Below are 21,947 nucleotides of genomic sequence, written 5' to 3'. Positions count from 1 at the left end.
TCTCTCTCTCTCTCTCTCTCTCTCTCTCTCCCTCTCTCTCTCTCTCTTTCCCTTGGTGAGCTCAGTTGCTTACATAGGTTCAATGTAAGTGATCATTTCTATTTCCAGCTCTAACCTTTCCTGCTTTTTCACCTGCCTACTAAAAACCTCCACCTCTATTTCCCACTGGACCTTATTAAATAAACTCAGGAGCTCAGAATTCTCCTCGCCTTCATTTTCCCTTTCTCCTAAGCCCTTCTTTTTGACTTCTCTAGCCCCTCATGGAAGGCATCACCATATCTTTCCAGTCAGCCAGGCTTGAAAAGGTGGAATCATCTTTGAATCTTTGCTTTCACAAATTCTACAATTGTACCAAGGCAGCATACATGCCAAAACTACATCACAGTATAGTAGAATGCGTGCTGGACTTGGAATCAGGGAAAAAATGGGTTTGAGTCTCTACTACATGTAGTAGGAGTGACACAAATATAGTAAAAGTCACTTAATCTGTCTGGGCTTCAGCCACCTCATCTGTAAAACACAGACAGTAATATCTATTGGACTTCTCTCATGAGACTGTTGTAAGGATCAAATGAGATAAGAAACATAAAATGCCTATAAGCCTTAAGGTCCTAAATAAAGGTAAAGAATTATCATCATCTAACCAGCTGCCAGGTGCCATTAAGACTATCTCTATACTTGCCCTGCTCTCATTCACACTGTAGCTATCTTCAATCAGACTCACATCACCCTAGACTACTGTAATAACCTCCTAAGCAGATTTCCTGCTCTTGCCCTCTCCTTACCTCAACCCACCCTTCATCTTGTTGCCCAAGCACTCTTTCCATTGCACCACACTGACCACATCACTCTATTTAAAAACCTTATACCGTAGGATCATAGGCTCCTCACTGGCTACATAATCCCTAGCACGGCATTTTGGATCGTCTACCATCTGCTCCCAACCAGTCCTCTATTTCACACTGGTCCTTTTCACACAGTCTTCATTCCAGCCAAACCATACTATTGACTGCTCCTCATTCTAGTCTTGCTCTCTGTGGCCTTCTTGCCTTTGCTCATACTCCTGACTCCTAACCCTCCTGAGCTTAAAACAGACTCTTCTCATCTCTTCCTGCTAAAATTATTTAATCTTTCTATCTAGAAAGCCTAATGTAATATACATGATCTTGCACAAACAATACAACTAATGTTTTTGTTTTACCCCCCAAATTAAAATGATCAATATAAGCATTATAGTAGTAAAACTGTTACAGAATAGCCCTTACAGTTTAAAACTAAAAGATTCTCAAAGGCAACATTAAGCTAAAAAATTGAATTCCCACACTGCTATCACTTAACCAGTAGATGTAAAGAATGAGCAAGGTTATCTTTATGTTGAGGTAATATGGAAAACTACTAAATCCTGGGTATTTTTAAAATGTTGGTTTCCAATAAAAAAAAAAGCTCCAAAAGAATCTGGTTTGGCTTGGATGGAAGGGGGAAAAAAAGACATTTTCCTGAAAACTATTATCAAATAATTTGTAATCATTAAAAGATATTGGACTACTTTTAACAAAGAGAGCAATGGTTAACATAAGAATAAGCAAGAGATATTCCAATTTAAGTGACTGCAAAAGGGGAATGTTAAAATTACACACTAAGATACATGTCATGATCTAACTTCTGTCTGTCTCATATTGCCGGCATATTTTGGCTGTTTAAGCAGTTGCTATATTTCATTTTAGAAGGCACCACTATTCAATATCCATAGAAGAGATTAGTAATGAAGTTTTGTATACCTCTGGATTAAAAGAAATAGCTTTTTAGCAGTTTCATCATACTAACACACAGGCAAAAAGAAATACCGTATTCAAAAAAAACAGGTCTACTTGTTCCATTGTACGCTCTGCTGGTCAAAGTACATCCATGGCATTGTGCTTAATTGTGGGTGCCACATTTTAAGAGGGACAGTGATGTGAGGTGCTGTGCATAAAAAAAAATAAGATAATTTGGTAGCCAACCCTTTATTTTTTTTAAGAACAACTCTTTATTGATGAGGCTCTCTGCTCTTAGTTATACTGGTCCTCAGACAAGAGTTCACAGCTAGAGGCATCAAAGCAGCTTAATACACTGGAATCAAAAGACCTACGTTCAAATCCTGCCTTTAACATTTAACGCCTTCAGGACTCTGGACGATACACTAAACTCCCTTAGTCCTGCTGTTCCATAAAATCAGGGGCAGAGTAATATAACCCTTGGAGTCCCTTCCAACTCTAGATCTAGAATCTGAAGATCTTTTCCAGCTTGACAAGCTCTACAAGGATTGACCTCCATGCTACAGTGAAATATAAAAAGTTACTAGAAAAGGCATTTATAAACACATCTGTCTTCTAATACAGTCCTTTTCAGATGCCACATCATGGGTGTGATGGCAACCCTAGGCTCTTGAAGTCTCTGCCAGCAGAACATAAACTCTGGCCAGATCTTTTTAGAATAGGCCCAGGAACAGACTAGATTCCTATCATTAAAGGACCTAGCTAAGACGAGGGAAGCTCCTCACCAGGTTGGCTATCAGATGCTTAATTTTTTAGCCAGAGACCTAAAAGACTAACTACCAAGTAGAGAGCTACCAAATGGCATCAATCAAAGGAACTCTTACTGGCAAAATTCAAGATCCTTGATATATATATATATATATACACACACACTCAAATTGTGAATATGAAAGATACAAATATTCAGCAATCAGACTCTACAATGAACCTGTACTTCATCTTACTAGAAGGCTCTAGAAAATTCTCCGATATCATATAATTTAGAATTCTCTCTATAAGGAACATAAGAGACCATTTTGTCTAGCCTTTTCATTGTACACTGATATTAGGTCTCATCAAAGAGAATTAGGGGTGAATTAGGGCAAAGAATGATTCATGCTTTTCTCTCCTCCCAGACAAGAGAGAATAAAATATCCAAATGCATGAAACCAGGACGGTGGTGGTTTTGGGGAGAGTGGGAATCTGTACGTGATATTACACAGGAATAAGTGAATGATCTGATAATGTTTAGCCTGAAACAAAGAACAGAAGACAACAATGACACTGTTTTCAAATATCTGAAGAGCTGTAATATGGAAGAAGTATTAGTACTAGACCTAAGTTGTGGTGTTCCAGAGACTGAAAGCAGGATCAAAGGGTTAGGAGTTACATTAAGCATTCAATAAATATTTGTTGAGTAAAAAAAATGATGGATGAAAGAATGGACTTTAAAGGTAGCAAGTTTCAGACCAACATAAGGAAGTATGAAGTAAGAGAAAGAATGTCATTAAAGCCCTACATGACCCTGAGCAAATCTTTTGCTCTCCTCTGTGACTCAATTATCTCTTCTGCAAAGTGAAGGGACTATAATGTATTTTCCTTTTATTTTTAATGGTGCATGAGTTAAAGTCATGATAGCTGGCAGTATCTAATTACAAGAAATAAAGCAACTGAATTTTATTCTAAAAAATGAAAGTGCTAGATTCTATGATGTGAAAGAGCTTTCTAACAACTAGAATTGATCTAGCAACTAGAATTGATCTAGCTATGGAACAGACCTGATCCCTCAAAATTATTCAAGCAAAGGCTAAGAAACTGCCAGAGATATTGTAGAAGGGACTCCTACACTTCAGTGGATGGTTGAACTAGAAATAAATGACATCTAAGATCCATTCCAACTATCATTCTAATGGTTGCATCAACATCATAATCCAGAGACAGCTCTTAAAATATGTAAGTGCTTGAGTTGAATTTTTTTAAAAAACAGAATCAAGTTAAAGACTCACAATGCCAGACCTTCATGTTCCCAAAGGAGCAAAATGTGCTAAAAACTCAATTAAGATTTCAAAAAAGGCTTTGCAAAGCTGTGCAGATATACTGGCACTGAATCACTAACAAAGTCTTAAGCAAAGTACTATGAGAAAGATCACAACAACTGCATTATTTTAAAAATAAACACCTAAAAGAGTCAACTACTTCACTAGCATTTATCCCAGTTTACTGATACTATTTTATAAAGATGACAAAACAGATGGAATAATAAAGTGTTCACTTAATACTTATATCAAAAGGAATAAAAAAAATTATTCAAACAATTCAGGGAAGTCTGTGAAAATTCTAAGACCTAACATACCTCCTAACAACTCTTCCTTTAATCATGAGCATTCCAGATGCTCAGTTTTAATAAAAATTAGGAGAGATGGGAAGCACTAATAAATTTAATACTTTAGCTCCATTAGAAAGCTAACTACATTACCTCTATAGATGGTGAAACAAAAGGGTTACTAAAGGATTATTACTCAAATTTTATCAGTGCTGCATTATGTTACCTGTATAAAAAATTAAAGTTCACTAGCCAAAATTAAATAGAAGAAAAAAAAACACTTGGCTAGATATACTATACCTGTATACACAAGATTCGAATGCTCTATGTCAATGAATCAAGAAAGTAACTCCCAAAACGAAAATTATACATTGCGTGATTTTACTGAAGCAATCAAAAGAAAAAAGCAACTTCAACTTTAAAAAAGATAAGTACAAAAGATGGATGCAAAGAAAGACTAAAGATAAATCCAAAAGTGTAGCACAGTACTATAAAAACAGCATCAGAAATGCTGAAGTTCATAATGAATTGAGGTTGAAGAAGAAAGCAAAGGACAATAAAAAGTAAGGTTTTCTTAAAGCTTTGTGGGAAAGGAAGAGGATGAAAGAAGAAATAAAACTTGGAGAAGCTAGGTGGTGCAGTAGATAAAGCACCATCCCCGGAGTTAGGAAAACCTGAGCTCAAATCTGGCCTCAGACACTTGACACTTATTAACTGTGTGACCTTGGGTAAGTCACTTAACCCCAACTGCCTTGAAAAACAAAACAACAAACAAACCAAAAAGGAATAAAATTGCTGCCTCAAGATAGAAGGGGTGATGATATTGGATGACAGACGACTACAGCTGCTCCACTTTAATATGCTTTTCTAAAGAACAAAATTGACCGATTTTGTTAAAATCAAAGAGATACATGAATAGAAAATGAGATAGGTCAACCATGAGCTGTAAGGGATAAATATATGGAAAGATCTGCACTGATAGCCACATTATTGTCAGAAGAGTCAGAGAAAGGTACTTAGAATGTTCTGTAGACCTTATTATTTATGTGAAGATACAGACAAAAGTAGAACAGAATAAAAAGGCATGAATGCATTTTAATCTATACCACAAAAGGGATTACCAACACTGAAGAGATAACAAATCTATTGAAACACTAAGGGAGAATGATCTTTGGAACAGGACAGGAAAAAAATGAATAAAAGAAGTTGAAATTTGAGGTAGTAAAGAAATAACAACAGATTTTTTTGACTCTGCTAAATAATAAGTTCAAATCAATGTCTAGATGAACGACACCCAAACAGTGCAAAGTGTACATTATTGTGAAAATACATGCTCTTGGAAGTCTGTGGAGAAGAAGAGGTCAGACCTGGCCTCTGTCATTTACTATATGTGTAACCTTGACCAAGTCACTTCATTTCAGGGATCTGAGCTTCCACAACTGTAAAATGAAGTTGGACTAGGTGATTTCTAAGATTCCTCCAGTTTTAAATTATATGATCCTCTCTAACAGATAATTGGTCAAAAGATATGAACAAAATATTCTCAAAAGAAGAAATGCAAAGTATTCACAACCACTTGAAAAAATGCCACAAATCACTAACAAAATGCAACCCCAAGATTTCACCTCACACCCTGAAAATTGGCAAAAATGATCAAAAATGGTAACAGTAAATGTTGGACAGGTTGTAGAAAGACAGGCAATTTGGAATTATGCTAGTGAAAGGACAAAAATGTCCATATCCTTTGAACCAGAGACTCCATTACTGGGCTTATACCCTAAAGAAGCCACTGATAAGAAAAAAATCAGTATGTACTCCAAAATACTTACAGTAGCACTTTTTGTGACAACTAAGGATTGAAAACAAAGTAGAAGCCCATCAATTGGGGAATAGCTAAACCAACTATGGAAAACTAAAGAAGCCTGGGGAAAACGTATATGAACTGATGCAGGATAAAGTAAGCTGAGCTAAGAAAGTAATATTCCAGTGACTACAATAGTGTAAATGGAAAGAACAATACACCAAAAAATCAAGAGCAAATGTAACAAAATTATAAAGGTCAAGTGGGATTCAAATGAAGAGATATGAGAAGACAAGCCCAACCTACTCCTTATTGGAGATGGAAGGTTCCACAAGTGTTACACATTGTACATGTTATTGGATTTTTTCAGTGCACCAATCAGTTTTGCTTTTTTTCTTTTCTTCAAAGAAAATACTATTTGCCATAGGGAATGGCTTTCTGGGAGTGAAAGAATACATGGGATACTATGGTGATGTAAGAAACAAAATATATAAATAAAACATAAAAAATAAATTATATCAAGAAGAGAAGGAAGAGATTTCTGTGGGAGGATATAAACTCAGTTCTTACTGATTCCAAGTTCAGAAGTCTAAACCAGGACATCACCTCACTGATTTGAGTTAAACTAACTTCATTTCTTATTTTGATGGGTGATTAGCCTGGTTGGTTGTTTGATTCTGGACAGTTCACTATCTCAATTGCTCTAAAGAACTCTCTAGGACTTTAAGTTCCCAAAAAAGGGGCTGACTTACATTGTAGGAGTTTCCTATATCAATGAAACCACAAGTCCAGATGCTATCCTTGTCCTTACCACACTAAATGGTAAGGGTAAGAAAGGTGGCATGAGCACTGGTGTCAAACTCAAATAGAAACAGACCCCTGACTTAGAAAACCATAAATCAACACTTTCTACATTGTGTTTTATTTTAATTTGTTTTAACATTTTTCAATTAGATTTTAATCTGAATCAGGCTGTACTCTCTGGCAAAGGTGAGTTTGACATCTCTGGCTTAGAGGATAGAGAACTGGTCTAGGAGTCAGGAAGATCTGGCTCCACAATGGACACACGATGACTATGTGACAGCTGGGCAAGTCACTTAAACTCTCTAAGACTGTAAATTGGAGAAAATGTGGAACATGCATTGGAAGAACAAGTTCCTTACCACACATTCCTTAAACTAATGAAATAAGAGGTCTAATCTTAACTCTATCCCTACTATACTGGGAGGTCAAAAGAATGCAACAGATATGGTTTACCTAGATTTCACCAAAGTACTTAATAAAATCTTTCAAGTTATTCTGAGACTAGACAAAAAAAAAATACGGGCTCCAGATGACAATAAGGTGGATTTGGAACTGACTGAATATTTAGACTTAAAAAGTTAAGTATTTAATGGTTTAACTAGTGTAAGGAATATAGTAGTCTCCCTGAGCTGCTATATGAAGCAGGCTTGGGGAAGCTCAAAAACCCCCAAGAGGGAAGCTGCATCATTCTGTCCCAGTAAGACCATCAGCAATGGCCCAAAGCCCCTTTTTCCCTGCTAGCAGGGAGTCTGAATATCAATTAGCCTCCAATTCCTGAGGAGGATTCCTTTCCCCTACTAGCATAAATCTGTACCAGACTCTAGGTCCAGGCTCCTCCATCTCTTCCCTCAATGCCTGGTCCTGCTAAACCCAGATATGAGTCCTATAAAAACCTACCATACTTTATTGGTTTAGGAAGAGGTGTCCCATTCCCTTCAGAGTTCCAGCAGGTACCCAATTCAACCTTGGGGCTTACCAGACCTAACCAGTTTCCACAATTTTCCCTGACTGCCCTTCATTTTGAGTCTCTTACTCAATAAAGCTGGCTTCTTTACTACCTAGGCGTGAATTCCATGTTTCCTCATGTAAGACTTTGGGATTCTGAACCTTCCTAAGTATGTGGTAAGTCACCAAGGGATTTTTGTCTGGCCCGGCACTACTAGTCATTTTTTCCATGACTTGCATTAAGAATAAATGGCATACTTATCAAATTTATAGATGGCACAAAGAAGAAACAACTAAAGACCTTGACATACTAGAATACTGGACTGAACCTAATCAGATGGAATTTAGTAGGGATAAATGTAAAGTCTTAAACTCAAGTTCAAAAAAATCAACTTCATAAGTATAAAATGCAGAAGTGTAGCCAAGAAAGCAGTGTTCTTGGAGGAAAAAAAAGACCAGGGACTTTTAGAAGAAAGACTTCCAGCTCAATATGATTTGATGTGATGTGACAGTCCAAAAAGTTTATGCAATCTTAGATTACAATGACAGGTATACTATCCAAGACTTGAATATGAAAAACACTGTTGTCCTCTGCCCCAGTCAGACTACCTCTGGGGGACTGTTTTCAGTTCAGGGTGCTATATTTTTGGAAGGAGCAACCAGAATAGTATAGGATCTCAAGATGATGCATATAGGGGATCAGCTGAAAGAAATGGAGAAAAGAGGTCTTTGGGGAAATGTGATACTTTTCTTCACAGAGAAGAAGGATCAGTTTTATACTGCTTATTCCTAGAGGGCAAAACCAGAACAAATGGAGCATTAGCCCCAACCAACAATATAATGGATTGCCTAGGGAGGTAATGGGCTCCATATCACTAGAGGTCATCAAGCAAAGGTTGAATGACTAACTGCCTAGTATGTCACAAAGCAAATTCTTGTTCAGGTATGTGCTGGACTAGATGGACTATGAGGTCTCTTCCAAATCTTGCTGGACTGTGATTCTGAAAAGACAAAACTACACAGCCTCAAAAGTTGCTAAAAGGCACGAACATATGTTGCCCAACTGCTGTGAACTTTGACACTTAACCAGAAAAGATACAATTCATTGGTTTTATTATATTATGTAAAATATCTATTAACCCTAGAAAATGTGTTTGAGCTGATGAAGATTTACAAAATTTAGAGCAACAGCTAAAAATACCAAACACCATAAATGTACTGTCTTTGTCTAGGATCATACAGTTAATTATCTTCACTATTTCATATAGATAACAAAAAGTCCAATGATTTGCTCTTACAGATATGCTGCTTAGCAGAATGAAACCAGATATTATCCATTTTCCAAATTAATTTGGCCATGGAAAATGTTTGTTTACAAATAAAGCTAATACAATTCATAAATTTTAGTTTCAGAGAACTAAATACCCTGAAAAAGGGGGTATTTGGAAAAACATAGCAAAATAGGGGATATTAAACTTGTTTACTGTTTAAAAACACTGCACATAACTCTTAACTTTAGTTAATATTTTAGAAGGAATGATATTAACTTTGACATTTTCTTATAGAACCTTTATACACATAATACAGAAACCACTCGAGCTTCCCAGAACAGTTTTAGAAACAAGATATTAATTCACAAATTGTATATCTTCAACAGTGGAATTCATAGAATCAAAGAATCCTTTAATCTTAGAATTGGAAGAAAGCTCAGAGGTCAGTCCTTGGTCAAATCATAAATTCAATCTACAATATTTTCAACAAATATCAGCCAGCCTCTGACTGAAGACCTCAGGTAATGGTCCTTTTCCACCCAAGGAAGCCATTTCATCTCCGGATATCTTTAATCAGTGTTTTATTACACTGAGCAGAATCTGCATTTCAAATTAGAAATTAGTAAAAATAGAGATGGAGTTTTAATGTTTAATTGTTTTAAACAACTACTGCTTTTAAACAAATTATTAATTTTATTGTATAATTTGAACCACTCCTAATTCAGCCATTTGGGACCAATCCCAAAAGAAGGCTAATCACTCTTCCATATGGAAGTCCTTCAAATATTTGAAGACTATTACACTGACAACCTAAGCCTTCCCTTCCAACAGGATAAGCAACTCCAACTCCTTTAATCAACTTAACTCAAATCAATATGCAATAAGTGAACTGTGTTGCCCACAGAAAACACAAACACAAAACACAAAGAAAGGAGTAACAACCCCTGCCCCCAAGAGACTATATTCTCCTGGACAATAAAAAAACCACAAGGAAACAGCTAAGTAAACACAAGATAATCTGAGGAATAAGAAAATACTAACAACTGAGGGAGTCAGGAAAGGTTTCCTGTAGAGGTAAAAGGAGTTAATAAGCCTCAAAGAAAGCTGTTCTAAGAAAGAGTGAATTCCAAGCAGAAAGGAGAAATGTAAAGAGGGAGTGAAAGCAAGTATAAAAGACAAACCTGTGCAAAGGCATGAAGACAGGATGTGTAATGATCAATTCAGGGAACAACAAATAGTCTAGTTTGCCTGAGAAGAATACTAATATGAGGTAAATGTATAAAGGTTGCCTGAAGCCATATTGAAAGGCTTTTAAATCCCAAGCTAAGTTGTTCATGTTTTATCCTTAATGCAATAAGGAGCCACTGAAGATTCTTTGGGAAGGGGATGAAAATCCCTAAATGGCAGAGTCCCATCCCTATCCTCATTCTTCTTTCCATGCTCTCCAGTTTGCCACCACCCCTTCCAAAATGTGACATTCAGAACACAAAACTCCACATACAGCCTGGCCAGGGAAAAATACAAGACGACAATCAGCAAGTCTGCCCTAAGCACTAACTTAACATAATCTAAGATTACATTAGGGTTTCTCATGACAACATCATAGAACCCTGACATCTTTATTAGACTGGTGGCTCCCCCTTCTGTCCTTACAAAATTGTTTTCTTCATGCTTATTTCTACTAATTTGATCTTGCTTGTTTCAGTTCACACTATAGCCTGTCTATATCTTATTGGGTTCTAATTCTTTAATTTAGAGCAGGGATCCATGGATTTTCAGGTAATGCATGAAAGTGGACCAGAAAACAAATTACATCTTTATCCATAATCTAATATTTCTTTCAGATGCTCAAAAACATGACTGTAAGAAGTGGGCTGGAGGTTTCACTATATGGCCAAAGGGTGCATGACACAAAAAAGGAAAAGAACCCCTTTATAAAGCACCGAATATTCATCTCAGCTTCATGCCCTGAGGCAATAAAAAAGCATTAAGTGTTTGCTACATGCAAATCACAGAAGGAAGCAAAGAGGATACAGACAGAAAACTCTCCTGTCACACCTGCTGCCTCTATAGCTCTAGCTGGATATTTTCTCCCCTCATCTCCATGTTTCTTACTACATACTCATTTTTGGTTTAAAATCCTCTAGGCAGATATTATTTTGGGCCCTTATACGATAGACTTTTGTGTCTGAGAAAGTACTCATCAATTCTGAAACATACCTCTCTTCATTCAGTAGAGAAATGGGGAACTAAAAATGTGGAATATTATATACTGTGGTAGGTGTTTTATTTTCAAGAGGCTTCAATGAGGGGCGGCCAGGCAGCACAGCGAGAAATAGCACCGGCTCCCGTGTTGGAATGACCTGGAGATCGAATCCCGGGCTCAGACACTTAGCACCCACCCAGAAACACCTGGCCGTGTAACCTTGAGCAAGTTACTTAACCCCAATTACTTAGGGGCGGCCAGGTGGCTCAGTGAGTAAGAGTACCGGCTCCAGTGTCGGGATGACCTGGATCAAATCCAGGCTCAGATACTTAGCACTACACCCAGAAATAACTGGCCGTGTAACCTTGAGCAAGTTACTTAACCCCAATTGCTTAAAAAAAAAAAGAAAGAGGCTTTAATGAACATAGGAGTGTTTAAGAGTTAACAATTAGGGCTAAAAACAAAGCATCAACAAAAACTTTAGCCTGCTAAATTTTCTAACAAATTTTCGTTTCAGTACACATTATACTTAGAATGACCTGTAATGGATTTCAGAAGCAACATATACCATTTACCAGGATAATAACCCCAAAGGTTTAGAAGAACACTAAAGGAGGAACAAAACAATGGTACCATAAAAGAAGAGAAAAGTGAAACTGGAAAGAGATTAAAACAGTGACTGCCTAGAATAAGCTGCTAAAAGCTTGAAGTTTAAGGGAGACTAAATACATAACCTGAAAATTACCTAATCTGCACATAATTTTTACACTAGGATCCAAATTGTAGCATATATTCATCTGTAGCAAAAAAAAGTTGTAGATGTAACAACGGCTGACTATAAAGCCATACTACAATGAATAAAGTCAGGAAATGGTACCATTAGGAAAAGAGGAAGGAGAAAAGACAACAAATTCCAGAGGTAGCCTATCTAGAAGAAAATATCATAGTATCTGAATCTGGATGATGACAGCTGAAATTTATACTGGATCTCCACCAGGAATTTGTCTATTTGGGGATGCCCTGAGAGTACCTATTAACACATCTGACAACTTGAACACTCAATCAGAACTGCCCAGCTCTGCAAAACTTATTGTTCATTATAGAGTTTTAATGAAAATTCAAATGACATGATTTTTTTTACTACATATGCAATAAAATATTATTCATTAATATTACAGTACATGATTAATCACACTCGGATCAGAAAAAGCAGTGTCACTAAACCACTATGGATGTAGAAATATTTCCATTATAGAGAACTGGTATTATTTTAAAGATATAATGGTATTCGTTGTTGCTTTTTTTTTTGGAGGGGAGAGGCAAGGTAATTGGGTTTAAGTGAGTTATTTGTTAAAATGGAATTCTACTTGTACACAACTAAAAATAAGATGAAAGGGAGATATGAATTTTCATCACCTTTATAATGTTGGTTATAGGCTGAAAGCATTTCAATGGCAAAAATTTTCTTCAAAGAAGAGAAGAGAGAGAGCACTGAATTGTGGGATAGTAGAAGAACTGGACTGGTTGTCAGGAGGAAGGCTCTAACTAGTCCTGTCACTAATAATATAAAATATTTATTTATTATTTTAAGGTCTCTAGAGTGATTATATATATATATATATACACATATACATATACATATATATATGCATGTGTGCCTATGTCTACAAAATAATCCTCACAACAGAAAGTAGGTATTATCTCTATTTTACAGATGAAGAAACTGAGGCAGAGAGTTCAGTGACTTGCCTGGGGTCACAAAGCCACTAAGTATAGGAGACAGGATCCGCACCCACGTCTTCCCAACACTAATTCCAGCATTCTCTGCACTATGCTACCTAGCAGACTAAGAAGCTGTATCACCTTGAGCATCACTTCCCTCTCACTCTGGGCTTTCATTCTCCCACCTGCACTTTTTTTTTTAAAGCAATTGGGGTTAAGTAATTTGCTAAAGGTTACACGGACAGTTATTTTATGTGGGTGCCAAGTATCTGAGGCCAGAACCGATCCCGGGGCTGGCACTCTTATTCACTGCGCCACCTGGCAGCCCCTCCCATCTGCACTTTTAAGGGCCTGGTCCAGATCACTTATCTCCATTCTCCATGCTAGCTCTAAGATTCTCAAGTTCTAAAATTTCTCTCAGGTGTAACATTCCGAGATTCTCTGAGCTTGGGAAGTGGGAAGAGGAACATGGAATAAGAGTAGTAACAAATGGTATAGCCCAAATCAACAGGGATTTAAAAGGAAGACGTCTAATAGGCAGCCTTAGCTGATGCCCAATGCCCAAGCAGCCAGAGCCCTGGCTGGGACATTTTCTCTAGAAGCTGAGGGCAGAGAGAATATAATACAGAAAGGAGCAGTCAATAATAGTGCATGAGACGATAGTTTTCAACCTTGTAAAACACTAGGATCATTGGTCTGATTATTTTTAGCAGAAATAAAATGTATACTCAGTCTACATATAAGTTCAAAAACTGATGTAGGTATTAAAATATTCCTGGTCCAGTTCCCTCATTTCACATGCAAATTCTTACAAGGTCCTTAATCCTTCCAAGTAGTTGCAAATAAAGCAAAATATTATAACATGAATCAAACCTAAAAGGGAAAAAAGGCAATTATAAAAACAAAAATATCTTCTTTTTTAAGAGACCATTTTATTACTGGAAAGACCAAAAACTGCCAACCAACCAAGTTTAAGGTAATTTTAAGAAATTTTTCCTTAGCAACCTAAAGAGCCCTCAGTTCCAAGCTTCTAACCAGGAAAAAAAATTTAATTACCTGTGAATATGTAAATTTTTTTCTTCATCTTTTCCTTCTAAACAAGCCAACAGAACACATTAGCATGCAAGCCTAATGCAAACTCTAAACTTTTTCCTAATGAGTATATCACTGCTTTTATGTTTATGGAAGAATCTGAATTTTTAAAGGGCTAATTTTCCAACATTTTTTCTTCACTTTAACATTACTTTACCTACATGTAAAGATTTGATTATATATTTCTTATAGCATTTATAAGAGAGAGACAAAATGGTGCTGCAGAAAGAATGCTGGATTAAGAGACCAAAGACAAGTCACTCAATTTCTCCAGTCTTCCAGTTCCTTATGTGTAAAATGGGTGGTTTGGGTTGAAAAGACCTCTGAGCTCTTCCTTCTAACTGTAAATCCAATGATACTAGAATATGTTTACACAGAACACCTCCACCGAAATCCTCTTCATGCTGTAAAGGTAACCCTGGATTTTCACAAATGATATCCTTACAACAAAGCACCAGTGCTGGCAGCTTGTAAACCATGCTGGGAAGACCTCCAGCTTGGGCCCCTAACAACAGCTGTCTGTCACTGCAGAAGACACCTAAGCAACAAAGCAGAGTACATGTTGTTCAGTGGTGTCCAACTCTTCAAGACCTCTTTTGTGATTTTCTTGGAAAAGATATTGGAGTGGTTTGGCATTTCCTTCTCCAGCTCATTTTGAAGATGAGCAAACTGGGGAAAACAGGGTCAAATGACTTGCCCAGAGTCACATAGCTAATAAGAGTCTGAGGCTGGATTTGAACTCAGGTCTTCCCAACTACAGGCCCAGTGCCATATGCACTTTGCCACCACCTAGCTACCCTAAAGCAAGGTCACTGAGATTGATAAACTTTTTTGTCCAGAGCAATCACATACACTAACAGAGAGGAATTCTGATCTTAAGTACCAGGATTACAGATCTTTTGAAGTACTGAATTAAAGAAAGCAATTCTGGCTTAGGCAAATGCTAAAGAAATGACCATTTCCAAAACTATCCCTCCTGTTTCAACGTGCCAATGCTGTTTTAGTACAAAACATACAAATAATTACGAAACTCTAATAGATTCCTATGAGCTGGATAATGGCCAAATTAAGGTATATGAAGCAATGGAATACTATCTATCATGCTATAGGAAATGATGAAAGGATGAGTTCAGAGAAACCTAGAAGATCTATATGAACTGATGCAGAGTAAAGTGAGCAAAACCAGGAGAAAAATTTATACAACTTTGTAAAAATGGACAACTTTAAAAGACTTAAGTAATCTGATTAATGCAATGACCAATCATGATTCCAGAGGGCTGATGATGAACTATGATACCCACTTTGAGAGAAAGCTGGTTGATTCAAGGTATGGAATGATACACATTTTGGGGCATGGAGGAATTTATTTTGCTTACATGCATATATATATATACATATATGTGTGTATATATATACATATGCACATATGTATATATATATAAAGGGCTTTGTTTCTTCTTTTTTCTTTTAAATGGCAACAAGGGGAGGTAGGAGAGAAATAGAAAAATGCTTGTTAACTAAAGTTCAAATAAAAGGAAAACTCTAATATTTCATTTGATTTCTAGGTATTCAATAACTCAGATGCCAAAGAGTATTATAGTAGAAAAGAGTAGTGGATTAGTTAGACCATAGTTCAAATCCTAACTCTGATACTCAACTAGATGTGTGACCTAGGACCAAAAATGAAATTCTATGGGCCTCAGTTGCCTCATCTTTAAAATGAGGGAGGCGCGGATTAGTTGTTCTCCAAGGATCCTTCCAACTCTAAGACTATGACATATGAACTACCTGAGAGAAAGGCCTATTAAAAATGGCATTTCCATAAACTTTCTATAAAAGATACCATAGCACGTTTAACATAAAACAATTACAGACATGGTATAAATCCTACAAGGAGTAAAACTTAAAGACATTCTGTACCACTTATTCACTTCAACTACATATCTTTCACTAAGAATCTCAAAACCACTGTGATACTTATTCAACAAATTTATTGTATTTTATTTTTTTGTTTTTGCTTTTTGTAGAGGGGAAGGTAGGGCAATTGGGGTTAAGTGACTTGCCCAAGGTCACATTGCTAGTTTTTGTGTTAAGTGTCTGAGGCCAGATTTTAACTCAGGTCCTCCTGACTCCAGGGCCTGTGTTCTATTCACTGCGCCACCTAACCGCCCCTTATTCAACAAATTTAATAATCTCCAAAACAATCACTCTAAGAAGCCTCCAGAGGCAAGAATTTTACTGATATAAATTCAACCAGTCTAGAGAAATAGGGGTTTGAAATTGGTTCTTGATAAGAGAAAAACAGAAAACAAAAATACTGTTAGATTAATGTACAATTCTTCAAAAATACATTCTTTTCCCATATATACTAAGTATAAATGTGGTAATATTAGATACTGTATATAAGAAAAAAAAAAAGAAATGATGGAGATTAAGAATGGCAAAACAGCAAGAAGCATGGTAAAATGCAATGTCAACGAGGCTGTAGGGAAAAAGATATCCTAATATATCATAAACTAAACCAACATACTAAAATAGCTAGTATTTAAATTGTGCTTTAAGGTTTGCAAAACACTTTAAAAGCATTATCTGATTTTTCTCCTTGCAATAACCTAGGGAGAAGAGAAGGGTGCTGCAGATTTTTTTAACCCCCATTTTACAGATAAGGAAACAGGAGCTGAGAAAGGTTAAATGACTTGACCATGGTCATACAACTAGTAGGCATCTGAGGGAGGATCTGAACACAGAGCTTACTGACTCCTAAGTACAGCATTCTAGCCCCTATGCGACCTACCTGCCTCAAAAACATTCTATTTATTTGTAATTTTTTTTAAAATGCAAAGAACCTATACGAACAACAATTAAAGAATGGCTGAATTTTTATATAATGTAATAGATTATAGTTCTGTAAAAAAAATTACAGCGCAACTAAGAAAATATTTAAAGACATGCAAAGTAAGAATGATAGACCCAGAACTATAAACATGACTACTAGTGTATTTTAAAAGGAAGAACACAAGCCAAATAAAGAGGAACTTTCAAGAGACTTGGAAAAAGACAAAACAAAAGCATTTTTGGCAAATTTAATTTTGTTCTACTTTGCCAAAGGCCAAAGTTTTTACATAGTATTTTACTGTTTATTTCATGTGCTTTTTGTTTTGTTTTTATTTGTGAGTATTCAGTTTAAAAAAAATTTTTTTAAGTAAAAGTTTGGGGAGACCAGGCATGAAGAGTAGTTCTTTTACACAAAGCTGACTATGTTTAAGATTCAAGGCTATCTATGCCACAAAATGCAGGAAGTACTACCTCTCGAAGTCCATGTGGGAATGCAATCATTGAGAAAACTGGAGATTAAAGTGTGTGCATGTAAGGGCAGGTTTATCTAATTCATTACTTATTAGGAAAAACATTGATTGTGTGATGCTGTTGGGTGCCCTGGTCATCAGGTCTTACTATTGTATAAAACCAGTCTATATGACTGTTTCTTGTTATGAAAGAAGAATCAGCCCATTGAGCCTCTAGGCAACTGCAAAATGAGAACACTACAAGAATGAATGAAAGCTAAATATAATTTAACTATTCAGAAGTACAAAGATATAAGACTAAAAGACACTACAACTGTTGTGGTAACAGTTGTTTTAACATAAGAGACAAAGGTAAATGTCAAATGCCAATCACTTGCAGTTTTACACTACCCAAAAGGGTTTCTCACTCATCTATTTACAGCAAAGCTTTCTAAGAACTGTAAAAACTGGACCATTTAGTTTTAAAATGTACCAAACACATACATGTATCAAATCAAAATAGTTAATGAGAATAAACTATACAAAGAACACCATGGTATCCATTTACATGGATTCTAAGGGTTGTCTGAAAATTTCAAATTTATCTTCTCCATTTTCAATCTCAGAAATCCTAAAATACAATGATGGATGTTTTATTAGAATTACTTATTGTAATACCTGATTTCAATTATGTGGATGTAAGGGGGAGAGAGAGGTGCTTGGGGGAGGGTTCCATACCAGACCCCTGGTTTCACCAATATGAGTCAGCCAGTCAATAAACACTGATGAAGCACCTACTCCCCGGTAGGTGCTATGCTAAGTGCTGGACAAGGAACCACCTTCTATCAGTGTAGGCTGGCCCCTTCTCTATAACTAACAGTCTTAGAGATTTGCCTAGAATATGGAGAAGTTACATGATGTGGTCAAGGTCACACAGCCAGTAGGTGTCAGAAGTAGAAAGTAAGCTCAGGTCTTGTTGGCTCTGAGATAGGCTCTCTGAGAGAAAGACGGACAGACAGATGGAGAGAAAGATACAGAGATACAGACATATGTAGATATAGATACAGATACACCCAATCAGCTTCAATCTAAGGCCAGTTTGTGTGTGTGTCTGCATGTGTATAAAGGTGTGTATACGCACACATTCATACATAATACACAGACATATCACATGACATTTGGGGTATTAAATGGGAAGGGCAAAGATTGAAATGGTTAGATTAATAGTATGTTTATGTGACTTTACCTTACTAAAATTTCCTACAAGAAATGGACAAAAATCATGGAGTTTTTAGAGGCAGAAGAAACTGCAAAAATCATATAGTCCAGTCCCCTCATTTTATAGATAAAGAAACTGAGACCTAAAAAGTTCATTGACTTGTCCAAGGACACACTGATAACAAGTGGGGAGTCGATACCCTCCAATTCTAAATCCTGTACATCTTTTACTCTATACCACACTGGCAACAGAGTGCTTATACTAAGATATACACTAACAATGTCATTTTTCCATTACCTGTATTTTAAATCTCTGATTACAGTATATAATGAGGGCCTAGAAAAAAGCAAAATGTTTTCATTCAAATGTTTTCAAAAAGAGACTGTTTCAACAGCAGATTCTATGACCCCCGAAATTGCCAAAAAGAATATTGTCATTTACATAATAACCTATATTTGTGTACAAATATAACTTGTGAAAAGAGCTTTTTTAAACCCAGAAGCACAAAGAAGACTAGATTAGTGGAAGTATACTATATATGTCAAAATAAAAAAGTATACCAAAATAAAAACACATCTATCCAAATATAATAAGCCTCAAAAAATAAAAATGAATTTTACAAATACTATAATGTGTTTTTACTTGCCTAGCAGAAAAGATTCTTCTGAATGTAATTCCTGGATTGGTTTTAATAGAGAAGATTTGGCTCTGTGGAAAAAGACAGGGGAAAAATAAATGGCTTATTTACATAGAAAAGCTGAAGACTGAATAACAAGTTGCCCTCTACTGGAAGCAAGGAAAATTTCACTATATTAAAAAGCAGGGATCACTCCAAAGGGTTCTCATTTCTCCTAGCTCTCATTTTCAGATCACTTCTAGTTTTTACATAACTAAAGAAAGTTGCATCTTTAAAATATCTGTCAATATTCCTGGATTTCTTTAAACATTCTGCTTTCTCTCTGTACAAAATATGGAGACGACTTTCCTGAACTGATCTGAAAATGGACTGTACCACTTTTCCCAGCCCAACTTACCTCTCCACCAAAACACAAAACAAAATAAAACAAAAAATGCATACCAACAAACCTGACTTTAGGTAATCATCAAGCTCAGACTGTTTTCTGTTTAGTCAACAGAAGTACATTCAATTTCCACTGGCCTTTTTCTCCCCAACTAAATTCAAATCTGTGAATGGTGAACATGGTCCCTACTTTACATGACTCTCCCCAGACCTCTGGACAGTTCCTCATCACTGTTGATGTTTCACAACACATAAAACAGTAATCCTGCATAATTATTTTTTAATATTCATGTACGTGGTTTTTTTTGTCCTCTCAAAAAGTTCTTATTTTAGGAATACTAGCAACGCTATCCTATCCTCTAGTTTATTAAACTTAACTGTCAGAGACTAACTTAATTTTGTATCCTATAACATTTTCTTTAACCTGTGATGACAATGATTGATAGATCCTGATAGCAGATTAAAGACTTGCATTGAGGGCAAACAAAATGCCACAATGTAACACAGTTTGATAATGGAGGCAAAGAAAAAGCAGAACAGGGACGTGTCTAGCACATTTTAAAGATTCCCATCCCAAATGATTTAAAAAAAAAAAAAGCTTTGGCAACCTAGCTCTAACTAAAAGTGATTTGTGTGGCAGGTAAAGTGGTGCAGTAGATAAGAGCACCAGGCCTGGAGTCAGAAAGATATGAGTTCAAATCTGACCTTATACACTTGCTAATAACTGTGTGACCCTGAGCAAGTCATTTAATCCCTATTTGCCTCAGTTCCTTGTCTGTAAAATGGGGACCCACTAGAAAAGAAAATGGCAAGCCCCTCTAGTATCTTTGCCAAGAAAACCCCAAGTCAATTATTGCTGCTGTTACTGTTATTATCATTGTAGTTGTTGTTAGTAGAAATGTATAAAAATTTGAGAATTCAGAGAAACCTAAGCAAGCAGCTGCTTAATTTCGTTAATTCTGTTCCCCAGACCTATAGTGTCCATACCTCTTTCCAGTATCATATGATGTGGCATATAATTGTTCAAATTATTTGTGTGGCACCCCCCCAAAAAAAACTGATGACTATTAAAACCTACCTTGTAAAACTACTTCTGTATAGTACTGTAGAACTTGGTTAGAAAAAGTTTTGTAGGTCACTGTTCTATATTCTACATAGCTCTTATTCTTTTAAGATACAAATGAGAGTCATTACTGCTGTTTCTTGTAATCAAACTTACTTGATATTATATAGTTTTCTTGTGACTATCATTGGAAAGTCAACTTCAAAATATTTTCTTGGTAGAAGATTTTCATCCTGAAAAGAAAAGCAAATTTTACAAATACAACTGTGAAATAAGAAGTAAGTTCCATTTCTGTCATCCACAATCTCTTAGGTTTTTAAGGACAAACTGATTTCTCTCCACTCCCTTCTTTGTCTTTGTCTTCCCCAATCAAAAGGAAAATTTGTATCAAATGACAAAGTAAAACTAATTTTTAAAACTAAACTTAATCTGAATATAATATAGCAAGGTATCAAGAAGAAATTAACTAAATTAAAGAAAATATTCTCTAATTTCAAGAGGACAACACCAGAATTAAAACTATTCCAGGTAAAACTCTGGTAAGGCCCAAACCCAAGGGACCTGCTCAAACTTTGGGGCATGGAGTAGGAGGAACTTTTACTGTATCATCTTGCTCAGCTGCTAAGTATTAGTTTTAACAATTTTCAGAGTTGGAAACACAGAACTTTTTAGATTCATAGACTCTTAAAATTTTGAGAACCAACTGACCTAGTCCTCTGCCTTCAGGTAATTCAATGAATAAGCTATCTAAAACTGATTTAAAATGTCTACATAGGAAGATTTCAAAAGTTCCCTTTGTGGCTCATTTCAAAAGTAAACAATCACCTGGGAGACAAGAAGTACATTAGAAGCAGATGTCACATAGTGACAAAAGCAATGAATCTGAAATAAGTTTCCAGTTATGGCTCTTCTTATCTCTGACCACAGGAGAGCTGATTTACCCATCTGAGTCCTTCCTCATCTATAAAATATGGATGAAAACAATCTATGAACTATGAAATGTTACAAAAATGCAAAGTATTAATACAAGTCAAGACCAAACTGTATGCCAAGCATCACGCAAAGCGCTGAGGATACAAAGAAAGTCAAAAGACAACTACTGCCATCAAGGAGCTCACAGTGTAACGGGGGAGACAACACGAAAACGATTATGCTCAAACAAGACAGAGAGAGGATAAACTGGAAATAACCTGAAGATGGGAAGCACTAGCACTAAGGGGGACCAAGAGAGACTTCTTCAAAAAGGTAATTTAGCTGGGTCCCGAAAGAATCCAAAGAAGTCATCAGACAGATATGAGAAGGGAGAGACTTCCAAGTATGGGGGAGAGGCAGCCAAAATGCAGTCATGAAATAAAGTGACGATCAGCAAGGAGGCCAATGTCACTGGGTCACAAAGTACATGG

The 21,947-nt window shown here is 36.2% G+C and overlaps 1 protein-coding gene across 4 annotated transcripts in view; it reads right to left on the bottom strand.

Moving 5' to 3' along the window:
- The window catches only part of LCMT1 (leucine carboxyl methyltransferase 1), an 84,324-nt gene that overhangs the window by 48,598 nt on the left and 13,779 nt on the right, over nt 1–21,947 (bottom strand). For all 4 annotated transcript variants that reach the window (XR_011172095.1, XM_069106266.1, XM_069106283.1 and 1 more), the window contains 2 exons: nt 20,701–20,777; nt 19,107–19,168 (listed from right to left, as the gene is read on the bottom strand). Coding sequence is in view for 3 of the 4 variants with exons in the window: in XM_069106266.1 (XP_068962367.1) it covers nt 19,107–19,168; nt 20,701–20,777 (139 nt within the window). In the remaining variant the exon portion in view is untranslated. The remainder of the gene's footprint in view (nt 1–19,106; nt 19,169–20,700; nt 20,778–21,947) is intronic.

The sequence above is a fragment of the Petaurus breviceps genome, unplaced genomic scaffold (genome assembly GCF_028583685.1).
Source record: "Petaurus breviceps papuanus isolate PSGF00001 unplaced genomic scaffold, PetGlider_PUasm1.0 138, whole genome shotgun sequence".
In the NCBI taxonomy this organism is placed as follows: domain Eukaryota; kingdom Metazoa; phylum Chordata; class Mammalia; order Diprotodontia; family Petauridae; genus Petaurus; species Petaurus breviceps.
The sequence above is the reverse complement of the archived record's forward strand: the minus strand, read 5'-3'. Positions and strand labels throughout refer to the sequence as shown.